The sequence below is a fragment of the Chlorocebus sabaeus genome, chromosome 20 (genome assembly GCF_047675955.1).
Source record: "Chlorocebus sabaeus isolate Y175 chromosome 20, mChlSab1.0.hap1, whole genome shotgun sequence".
NCBI classification, from domain to species: Eukaryota; Metazoa; Chordata; class Mammalia; order Primates; family Cercopithecidae; genus Chlorocebus; species Chlorocebus sabaeus.
The window spans coordinates 85,549,986-85,561,737 of NC_132923.1; the positions used below are offsets into that span (position 1 = coordinate 85,549,986).

At 49.6% G+C, this 11,752-nt stretch overlaps 1 protein-coding gene across 6 annotated transcripts in view; it reads left to right on the forward strand.

The window, feature by feature from the left end:
- Positions 1-10,796, forward strand: part of TTC39A (tetratricopeptide repeat domain 39A) — a 44,357-nt gene extending 33,561 nt beyond the window's left edge. For all 6 annotated transcript variants that reach the window (XM_007978774.3, XM_007978779.3, XM_007978777.3 and 3 more), the window contains 6 exons: positions 1,347-1,438; positions 2,973-3,093; positions 7,125-7,236; positions 7,643-7,757; positions 8,790-8,906; positions 9,774-10,796. In XM_007978774.3, the coding sequence (XP_007976965.1) occupies positions 1,347-1,438; positions 2,973-3,093; positions 7,125-7,236; positions 7,643-7,757; positions 8,790-8,906; positions 9,774-9,897 (681 nt within the window). In that variant the 3' untranslated portion in view covers positions 9,898-10,796. The remainder of the gene's footprint in view (positions 1-1,346; positions 1,439-2,972; positions 3,094-7,124; positions 7,237-7,642; positions 7,758-8,789; positions 8,907-9,773) is intronic.
- Positions 10,797-11,752: the final 956 nt, after the last annotated feature.

Genomic DNA, 11,752 nt, shown 5'->3' on the forward strand with positions numbered 1-11,752 from the left:
GCAGGGGAAAGGGAGAGGACAAGGGCGACCCGGGAGGTTAAAGATGGGACCGGGGCCAGGCGCAGTGGCTCATGCCTGTAATCCCAGCACTTTGTGAGGCTGAGGCGGGCGGATAGCTTGAGGTCAGGAGTTTGAAACCAGCCTGGCCAACATGGTGAAACCCCGTCTCTACTAAAAAATAAAAAAATTGCCAGGCTTGTAGTCCCAGCTACAAGCCGGGAGGCGGAGGTTGCAGTGAGCCGAGATCGCGCCATTGCACTCCAGCCTCAGTCTGGGCGACAGAGCAAGACCATCTCAAAAAAAAAAAAAAGGGTGGGACCAGGAACAGGTTTCAGGGAGGGAGACTCTTCCCACAAAGACCAGCTTTTCCTCATGTTGTAAAGGGCGGGCTGAGGCCCCGGCATGGGTGGGGCTGCCAGGTGGAGGCCGCTTTCCGCCTGCTCTAGGCAGGACTCCCGGATGTCCGGCGCCCTTTCCTCTGCACCCTTTCTTAGCCAAGAGGCAAGAGCTATGGTTCGGAACTTGGCCACCTGAGGGCAGCACAGAGCCAGGCTCCTGTCTCGGGACTTCTGAGGAAGGGGCGTGGCGTGCAGGGAGAACTGGGTGGGGTAGGGGGTTCTCCCGCAGGGCCACGGTTTCACTGTCAGGGCTGGCTGTGCATCTAGTGGGCAAGGCCGTGGGGTCGACTCCCGGCTCTGCCCCAGTAGCTCTGGGGTCCCAGGAAGCAGAGATAGGGTACGGACTCCTTTCTGGCATTGGCTTTGGGATCAAGCGAGGTGCCGGATTTGATGTGCCTGGCACACAGCAAGGCAGTTAGTTCTACCAGAGTGGCCCGAGCTGAGCCGACCCAGGTCCTGCTCACGTTTCTGGCTCAAGCCTCTTTTTTTTACAGCCCGTGCTTCATCGTCTATTGATAATCCACACACATCCTGTCGCCTCCTGGCTTTGCTCAGCCCCTTCCCCTTGGCTGGAAGGCCCTGACTAGGGCCTCGGGGAATTTCCCCATTGCCCTTCAGGGGCCCACTCTGAAGGTGTTGCTTCCCGGAAACCCGATTGAGCCCCTGTCCTTGTGTCTCTGCCACAGTCTCAGCCTGTCCTACCCATTACTAGTTACATGGGTTCTTCTTGCCACTGCTTCAAGTGGAGAAGAAGGTGGCTGCTTTAACATGCGTTGTCCTGGATTCCGGTCTTCAAGTTGCTTCAACTTCTTACCTTCGTTTTTCCCCTGGGGCTTGGAGACAACACGAGCTCCTATGCTGGGCCACGTGAGGTCCGTCTGCAGATTCCAGCCGGGCTGGGACTGGAGGAGGGCTGCTCACACCTGGCTGTTGCTCTGTCTCACACAGGCCACCTACATTTACATGAAGGCCGCCTACCTCAGCATGTTTGGTGAGGAGGAGTACAAGCCGTTCGGGGACAACGAAGTGGAATTATTTAGGTGGGTCTCACCATCGTGCTCCCACTGTGTAGGCCGCTATGGACAGACCAGCCAGGCTATCCTGAGCTGTGGGCACTGCGGAGGGAGGAGTGGGGTGACTCCCTGCCCCCACCCCAGGACTGACCCACCTGCGTGTCCTCCCCTTCCATTGCCACCCCATGCTGCTGCTACTGGTGGTTGGAGCCCTTTGAATTTCTTCAGAGGCTTTCTTTCACAGAAATGGTTTTGTCAATATCATCTCCCTCCAAGTCTCTTTCATGTGGGCAGTAGGACAGATATGGCCACCAAGGTCCAGGGAGGGAAGGTCTTTCACTCTGCTGAGTTAACCTGAGACACTCAGAGAAGCACAGTGGAGAGCTGAGAGTCGAAATGGAACAAACAGGAGTAAACCCAGCCTCTGCTTGTTCTTAGCTGTGTCACCTGGGACAACTTTGGCATCTGTAAAATAGGAATAACAACCTCCACCTCGCAGCACTGTTTTGCAAATCAACTAGATAATAAATGTTAGGCGCCTAGAAGCTGCCCGCTAAGTGGTGGCTGTTTTCATTCTTCCTGTACCACCGTGTTTGCTTCCTGTGAAGCATCTTTAGAGCAGAGCTCAGCCGTGGCAGGTGGAGGATGGAGCTTGGAGCCTTCCTCCAGTCTTGGTGAGGTTGACCCCAATTTGCAGACCTGGAAGTGGGTATAATATGGGCCTCCTAGGCTACTGCTGTCACAATAATAGGGCATTCATCACTTCCAGAGTGTCTGCTACTACAGCAGGTTCCATGCCCCCTCTCAGATGACTCTTCCAGAAAGCCTAGGAGGCCAGGTGTCATTACCTCCATTTTAGAGATGAGGAAATTAAGGCCAAGAGAGGTTCTACAGTGAATAAGCAAACGAAGAGTTTGGGGGGACCTCACACCCACATCCAGCTGTTTCCTGTGCCTAAATGGCTCAGGCCTGAGGTCACAGCCACACCCAGTGACTGTGGCAGAAATAGGAGGAGGGTGGGATGGAGCTGGGTGGGTGAGGCCCCAGATGTGGAGGCGTGCCTGGTGGCATACCGCATTTTGCTCTGGCCCTGGAAACAGCTGAGAAGGCCAGAACTTGCGAGGCAAGAGTTCATTAAGGGTTTGAGCTGTTTGGTGTTGGGTAGGTCGCACCCTTTCTCTGAGTGTTGGTCTCTCCTGTGAAATTGGGATTAAACTTCTCTTGAGTCCTCCCCGGAAATGGGGCCTGGGAGTGGAGGCGATAACTAGGAGGCAGGACTGGCCCAGGGGTGTTTGGCACACTGGCACCTCTGCCAGCTGGCAGGGAGGAACCCATTGCCCAGCCATAGGAAGTGGCCAGGTCTTGGGGCAGGGTCCCTAAAATAAGACCATAGCCGCAGGCTATTTCAGACCTAGAAGGCTCTTTAGAGTCCAACACTGTCATTGTACGGATGGGGAAACTGAGGCCCAGAGAGGGGCCAAGCATGGCTGGGTAGGCTGGGGACCCTCTGCCCTCTCCTACTCTTTTTCATCCTCTCCCACCCTCCCCATCTCTTTCGCAGAGCTGTGCCAGGCCTGAAGCTCAAGATTGCTGGGAAATCTCTACCCACAGAGAAGTTTGCCATCCGGAAGTCCCGGCGCTACCTCTCCTCCAACCCTATCTCGCTGCCAGTGCCTGCTCTGGTGGGTAGGAGGTCTGGATTGGCACTGCCCTCCGAGTATAGAATTGTGGGGATTCACTGAGAGCCACAGCTAGGGGGAAGTGGGTGAGGAGAAAGACCTTCATGCCTCAGGGGCCTGGGGAGGGTTTTGCAATTCACCTGCAAGTCTGACCCAGCCTCTACCCCTTAGAAAGAGATGGTCCACTGGGGCTGGGAGTGGAGAGACAGGCAGGCTGCAGATAAGAGGCAGAGAGGGTCGCCCTCCTGGACAGATAGCCCCATGTCACTGTGCCCAGGCAGAGGCATCACCCGGCTGCCTGTGATCCCAGCCTGACTGCTCCAGTCTTGTCACAATGATTTTCATTGTTTTCACGGTCCCCCTCACTGGGCCAGCGTCTTCACGTTATATTCAACTCTGAACTCACATAATAGCCAACATTGTTATTGAGCACTTGCTCTGTTCAAGGCTGCCCACACCCATTGCCTGTTGCTTCATTTGAGCCTCACATCAGCCCTCTGAGTAGGCGCTGCTGGTATCTCCATTTTACAGATGGGGGTAACAAGACCTAACAGATCAGTAGAAAGATCAAATAACTTGCCCAGGTCACACAGCTGGTGAGTTGGAGTCAGAATTTGAACTCAGCAGTCTCGGCCCACAGCCCATATTCTGAGCTGTGGTTGTGATGCTAATTCTATGCACGATTTGAGTAGGCATCCGATAAAGTTCCAGCTTGCTAAGAGTCCTTGTTATTCAAGTAGTAAGGGAGCCGGAAAAGTGGAAGGAAGCCTGCTTGAGAGACCTTTTTTTGGTCCTGGCTGTACTGTTCATTAACTGAATAGCCTTATGTCGGTTCCCTCTTCCCCTTATGTAAAATGGCTATAGTAATAGATTCCTTTCCCATTTCACAGAGCAGTTATGAGCATGAACGAGAAAAATGTGTTAAATACTTTATCAATTGAAAAGGTCAATATTTGGCCGGGCGCGGTGGCTTATGCCTGTAATCCCAGCACTTTGGGAGGCCGAGGCGGGCGGATCATGAGGTCAGGAGATCGAGATCATCCTGGATAACTTGGTGAAACCCTGTCTCTACTAAAAACACAAAAAATTAGCCAGGTGTAGTGGCGTGCGTCTGTAGTCCCAGCTTCTTGGGAGGTTGAGGCAGGAGAATGGTGTGAACCCAGGAGGGGGAGCTTGCAGTGAGCCGAGATCACGCCACTGCACTCCAGCCTGGGCGACAGAGTAAGACTCTGTCTCAAAAAAAAGGTCAATATTTCTATAGTTTGATTCAGCACTTACAACCTGAGTATTTCTAAAGTTTTAAAATATTTTATGGTTTAAAATATACAATAGGCCAGGCGTGGCTCACGCCTGTAATCCCAGCACTTTGGGAGGCAGAGGCAGGTGGATCACCTGAGATTGGGAGTTTGAGACCAGCCTGACCAACATGGAGAAACCCTGTCTCTACTACAAATACAAAATTAGCCGGGCATGGTGGTGCATGCCTGTAATCCCAGCTACTCGGGAGGCTGAGGCAGGAGAATCTCTTGAACCCAAGAGGTGGAGGTTGCCGAGATTGTGCCATTGCACTCCAGCCTAGGTAACAAGAGTGAAACTCCGTCTCAAAAAAAAAAAAAAAGAATCCAGTAAAGCTATTGTTATCAAGTGGAGCAGGAGGATATTGTAGGAAGGGCAAGGGAAGCAACGACACCAAAAACTTAGGGGAGAATTTCCCAAACTGTAATCTGCAAAATACTGTTTATCCATTAAATGATTTCATTTGGGAAAGACTGGCCTAAACACAGTTTATATACTATAGACTTTCTTAGAGTCTTATATATTAATCTAAGAAGAAGCTTAAAGATATGTTTTTTCTCTAACTTATTTGGCCACAGAATCATTTTTAATTTTAATTTTTATTTATTTGGAGGGAAGGGAAGAATCCTTTTTTAAAAAATGAAACATTTGCTGGCCCGGTGTGGTGGTTCATGCCTGTAATCCCAGAACTTTGGGAGGCCAAGGTAGGTGGATCATTTGAGAGCAGGAGTTCAAGACCAGCCTGGCCAACGTGGTGAAACCCCATCTTTACAAAAAATTCAAAAATTAGTGGGGCATGGTGTCATGTATCTCTAGTCCCTGTTCCTCAGGAGCTTGAGCCCAGGAGGTCAAGGCTGCTGTGAGCTCTGATAGTGCCACTGCACTCCAGCCTGGGTGACAGAATGAGACCCTGTCTCTAAAATAAAATAAAATTAAACATTTGCTAACTTGGAACCAGGGAACAATTTGAGAAATACTGGTCTAAACTGAAATTCCCTTCCTAGAACATAATAACAAGAACCACAACAATAATGTCTTTCTAGAACTTTATGGCTACAAAGTGTTTTCACATCCATTACCTGGTTTGATAGTTTAGGAAATGCGCATTTAAGCAAACACAGTTACTATGAATGAAAGTTTAATTTAGTATTATTTTATTTTATTTATTTTTAAATATTTATTTTAGAGGTGGGGTCTCACTGTGTCATGCAGGCTGGAGTGTAGTGGTGATATCATAGCTCACTGCAGCCTCAAACTCCTGGGCTCAAAGGATCTTCTCATGTCAGCCTCCTAACTACAGGTGTGCACCCATGCTCAGCTACTATTTTTATTTTTTTGTAGAGACAATATCTTACTGTGTTGCCCAAGGTGGTGGTAAACTCCAGGGCTCAAGAGATCCTCTCACCTCAGTCTCCCAAAGTGCTGGGATTACCGGCATGAGCCACCACGTTCAGCCTAATTTAGTATTCTGAGCTTCCTGGCAGTCAAGGCAAAAACAAACAAAGAAAAGGAACCAGTAACCTGACAAAGACAAGGTGAAAATAAAATTTTTTTTTTTTTTTTTTTTAGACAGAGTCTCACTCTGTCACCCAGGCTAGAATGCAGTGGGGTGATCATAGCTCACTGCAGCTTAGATTTCTTGGGCTCCAGCAATCCTCCCACCAAAGCCTCCCAAGTAGCTGGGACCCCAGGCTTGCACCACTATGCCTGGCTAATTTTTTTTTTTTTTTTTTTTTTTGGTGGAGATGGGATTTTGCCATGTTGCCCAGGCTGGTCTTGAACTCCTGAGCTCAAGTGATCATGATCCACCTGCCTAAGCCTCCCAAAGTGCTGGGATTACAGGTGTGAGCCACCATATCTGGCCCCAAGATTTTTTTTTTTTTTTGACAGTGTCTCTGTCACCCAGGCTGGAGTGCAATGGTGCCATCTCGGCTCACTGCAACCTCTGCCTCCTGGATTCAAGCAATTCTCCTGTCTCAGCCTCCCGAGTAGCTGGGATTACAGGTGTGTGCCACCACACCCGGCTAGTTTTTGTATTTTTAGTAGAGATGGGGTTTCACCATGTTGGCCAGGCTGGTCTTGAACTCCTGACCTCAGGTGATCCACTCACCTTGGCCTCCCAAAGTGCTGGGATTACAGGCGTGAGCCACTGTGCCCGGCCCCCCAAAATTTTTTTAATTAAAAAAAAAAATCTAAGAAAAAGAAAAAAAGGAATCAGATGTGTTTTAAGAGTCTCAATGATGGTAACTTCATTCTAAAGGAAATGGAATGTGAGTGTCATTATTTAGCCCGTTGCTTTGGGAGAATAGGAGTAGGAAAGAAGGTGACATAGCCTTAAATTCTGTTGTCCTGAAATGTGTGTATGGAGCATGGCCTGGTCCTTAAAGGACAGAAAGTGGCCCCAGAGAGGTTGGGAGAAAGGACGTAATAGCACTCAGGGAGGGCATGAGCAGAAAAATAGCTGGAAAACTTCGGCAGCTATGAGCAGCACAGTACGGACATTGGTCCATCTTACATTTGCACTGGGGTAAGGTGAGAGCTCAGTACGAAATCAACGATAAGGCTCCCATAATCCCCTCAGGCCCACAGCTTCACAGGCTGACTGAGACCTGTTATGGATGATTAGAGCTAGAAGGGCCTTTAGGGAACCTCTGATCTGAACTGCCCATTTTGTAGATGGGAAAACTGAGGCCCCATTAGGAAAGAAGCCTGGGACTGACTTGCCCTCCTGCCTTCAGGAAATGATGTACATCTGGAACGGCTACGCTGTGATTGGGAAGCAGCCGACACTCACAGATGGGATGCTTGAGATCATCACCAAGGCGGAAGAGATGCTGGAGAAAGGCCCAGGTGACTTCCCTCAGGCCCTTGAGCCTGCTGAGCTAGGTCAGGTCTTTACAGCTGAAGGTTCCCTTTGCCAAAAATGTCCTTCCCCCGTTCCCTACCCTGGCAATTCTCCTTTCCCTCTCTAGACTGAGCTCCTCCAAGCAGCTGTTCCTTGTCCCCCTGGTAGGGTCAAAGCCTCTGGGCTCCCACAGCCATGGGGCTTCCTTCAGTCCTGACCTCACTGTATTGTCATTGTCATTGTCATTGTCTCAGTATTTGCCTTTCCTTCTCAGATGTGACCCCCCCTGAGGACAGGGACCATGTCCGATTTACCTGTGTCCCTTTGATCTAGCACAGAGTAGGGGGCTCTATAAGTAACTGCTGCAGAAATGAACAAGTCTGTCTTTTTCCCTCACATCCCTATTTTCAGAGAACGAGTACTCAGTGGATGACGAGTGCTTGGTGAAACTGTTGAAAGGCCTGTGTCTGAAATACCTGGGCCGTGTCCGGGAGGCCGAGGAGAATTTTAGGAGCATCTCTGCCAAGTAAGTGCCTCTGCAGCTGCTCCTGCTGGGTCTGAGTCTCCTGGGTAGAATATTCAGGGCTTCTCCATCCTCATGCCCACTGCAGTGGCTGACCCTAGCCAACCCCTGCTCACCACACAGGTACTAAACTAGTGTCCACTCTTGCCAGGACTTGTGCCGGGACCTGTACAGATAATTCAGACCTAGCCTCCCAGTGCCACCAAATTGTGTGACTACAGGAGCACATCCACGTTGTTTCGAGTGAACAGTGTGCCCTGGAGTTTGTAATTCAGCGACTCTGTCCTTGCCTTCGGGGAGGGCAATATGACAGATGGCAAGCTGTAGGCAGCCCAACCAAGGCTCATCAGGGCCATGCTAGAGGAAAGCAGAGAGGACAGCAGGTGCCCGAGGAGGGACCTGAACTTCATGGGAGGTACTAGGAAAGGCTTTCTAAGGCTGACGTTGAAAGTGGGAAGTTCATCAGGCGGAGAAAGCAAGGGAGGACAGGTTTGAGGTGGAGTAGGGACAGCATGCACCAGTGCATGGACACAGGAAAGACACCTGAGGTGGGGTGACGGCAATGGGGTCTTTGCCTGTCTGGGTGAAATCATAGAGAGAAAAGACTGAAGATGAAATAAGGGATAGAATGAGAAGGGCCTGGATGTTTTGTTCACAAGGCTAAATTGTATTCCAAAGAAGAGAGTCAGAAAGGGTACCGGGCAAGGAAGATATCTCCAGGGCAGCATGGAGGTCGGGTCAGAGGGGACAGGTCAGAGACAGGAGACTTTACAGTTCAATAAATCATTCAACCTGGAGAAAGGGAGGTTGGGACTTAGGTGGCGGTGGATTAAGGACATGACAGGAGCCGTAAGTTGTCAGGGAGCTGGAGCCCAAGGTTACACACAGGATGGGAAGGCTTTGCTGTGGATCCCAGCCTTTCTATGGCTTGGTAGTGGGAACCTCCCAAAATTGCAGTTCAGGTTAGGAAATCCTCACGTGCAGTTTGGGAAAGGCTCAGGAGGAGGAACCTGAGCCATGTCTTCTGTTCTGCAGTGAAAAGAAGATTAAATATGACCACTACTTGATCCCAAACGCCCTGCTGGAGCTGGCCCTGCTGTTTATGGAGCAAGGCAGAAATGAAGAGGCCATCAAACTCTTGGAATCTGCCAAGTAAGCCTTGCGTAACCTCAATCTGTCCTTTGCTCCCTTTGAACTCAGCTCAGGAGCTGGCTGGGGACAGAGTTGCCCAGACAGCAGTGAGTGGAGTTGCTAGCAAGGCCAGTCTGGCAGTCTAGAGGGCGGACCTGTGTCCCTCGGAATCCAGCTCTCACCTGTCATAGGAAGACTTCTTTTTTTTTTTTTTTTTTGAGACGGAGTCTCGCTCTGTCGCCCGGGCTGGAGTGCAGTGGCCGGATCTCAGCTCACTGCAAGCTCCGCCTCCCGGGTTCACGCCATTCTCCTGCCTCAGCCTCCGGAGTAGCTGGGACTACAGGCGCCCGCCACCTCGCCCGGCTAGTTTTTTGTCTTTTTAGTAGAGACGGGGTTTCATCGTGTTAGCCAGGATGGTCTCGATCTCCTGACCTTGTGATCCGCCCGTCTCGGCCTCCCAAAGTGCTGGGATTACAGGCTTGAGCCACCGCGCCCGGCCAGGAAGACTTCTTTCTTAATGTATGAATGGGCAGTTAGACTCCCAGAGGCAGGAAGTAAGTTCCCAAGGTCACATCAGAAGCCAGCTGCACGGCTGTGTGAGGACCCATGACTCCTGCCTTCCAGGGTAGAGGTCTATTCCCTAAAACCACCCCTTCAAGCTTAGGAACCCAGGAGGACCAGGAGTGGTTCCAGTGGGCATGATACCAGGGGTGAGGGGCCACAAACCTTTCTGGTTAACTCTCCCACTGGGCAGGGCTCAACTCTCTCGGGACCCAGGAATTTCTCTACAGTCCTTCCTTGGCTGGTGGGGCTCACACAGCTCCACAGGAGGAAAAGCATCTCTGGGAGCAAGCAGCCTCATGTGTCTGATTCTCTGCTCAATTCCAGGCAAAACTACAAGAATTACTCCATGGAGTCAAGGACACACTTTCGAATCCAAGCAGCCACACTCCAAGCCAAGTCTTCCCTAGAGAACAGCAGCAGATCCATGGTCTCATCAGTGTCCTTGTAGCTTTGTGCAGCAGTTCTGGGCTGGAAGACAAACAGACAGCTGGACAGAGCTCCTGGAAACATTTCAAAAGATCCCCTCCCCCTGCCCTGCCCTGCCTTTGGGGTCCACCGGCGCTCCGGTTGGATGGCACGATATGGGTATCCGTGCAGAAGCCAAGCTGGCATTTTCACCAGTGTGGCCAAGGGCCTTTGCCAAGGGCAGAGCAGGTGGAGCCCTCTGCCTGCCTATCACACATACGGGTACTTGCTTTTCACTGTGATGTTTAAGAGAATGTATGAACAGTTTACATTTTCCTTAGAAATACATTGATGGGATCACAGTTGGCTTTAAAAACCAACAACCACCAACCACCTGTAAGTCTTTGTCTTCACCTATTATCATCTGGAGGTAAATCTCTTTATATGATGATGCCAAAGGGCAAATTGCTTTTCAAATTCAGCAAGTTCTCAGCTTGTGTGACTGAAGGGCCTTCAGAGGACCTGAGGAGTGCCTGGGAGAGGCTGAGCCTCAGGCTTCAATGCTTCTGGGGTTGGGCACGAGGATGCACACAGACATCCACTACTTTACTACTCACACTTCATTTCACTCCTTTTGTAAATTTCCAATTTAAAAATCAAGCACATCTTTTTAGTGAGATAAAATCTGAGCTCTTGTGTAGAAAAATCCATCTCCACCAGTAGGAAATGCCACAGCTTGATGGAAGAGCTGTGTGGCCCTTTCTGTGCCAAAGCCAGGGATTTTGGGGGGCAGGAGGAGGTTCTCAGAATCCAGTCTGTGTCTTTGCTGTATGCCAACCTGAAACCACTGGGAATAATTTATGAAAGATAAAAATCTTCTGTACTTCACTCCAAGGTACATTTACTTACTGACAGCATTTTTCTTAGAACTGTTATCCTTGACCTGTTGTGTATGTGTTAGATTCTTCAATTAAGAGATAAGAGACATTTAAGTGATAAAATTTATGCCCTTAAGGGATCGTGCATCATATATTTCAATAAAATATGTGTTGCATGAATCCTTAGGCCGGACAGAAAGTCTTAATCAGAAGCCACACGGCCTATGTATGTTTTATTTAGACCACACAATGTTTTAAACTTTTTGAATAAGTTACCAGCATTCATAACAAATGAATCTGGTTCCTGGCCTGTAATTAAAAAATAATAATAATAAAAAATAAGATCTGGCAACATTGAGCCGCATTCCCATGAGGCAACAATCAGCTAGAGCTAAGTTGCGGCTACTTTAAACACTTCTGTTACCTTTCTGGCCCCTAAAAGCATCTGAATTTGCAACCTCTGGGATTGTTAAAGTGAGAACTCAGGTTCAATGACCAACACCAGGTTTTACTCTTCACTTTCTAATGTCAGCACACTTCAACCTAACCATTTTCCTGTAGGGAAAATCATGTACCCAGTAAAAATATTCATCTGTGAAAACGTTACTCCCCAAATGCATGAATGCAATTTCTATAAGAGAAAAACCAGTTAAACTTTCCAATCCTCCAGCATTGCTGTATTTAACAAACACAGTATCTGCCAAAGGGCTGGGTTAATATATAAAGATTCAGTTGGTTGGTCACGATGGCTCACTCCTGTAATCCCAGCACTTTGGGAGGCCGAGGTGGGTAGATCACGATGTCAGGAGATCGAAACCACCCTGGCCAATATGGTGAAACCCCGTCTCTACTAAAAATTACAAAAAAAATCAGCTGGGCGTGGTGGCGCATGCCTGTAGTCCCAGCTACTTGGGAGGCTGAGGCAGGAGAATTGCTTGAACTTGGTAGGCAGAGATTGCAGTGAGTCAAGATCATGTCACTGCACTCCAGCCTGGCAACAGAGGGAGAATCCATCATATG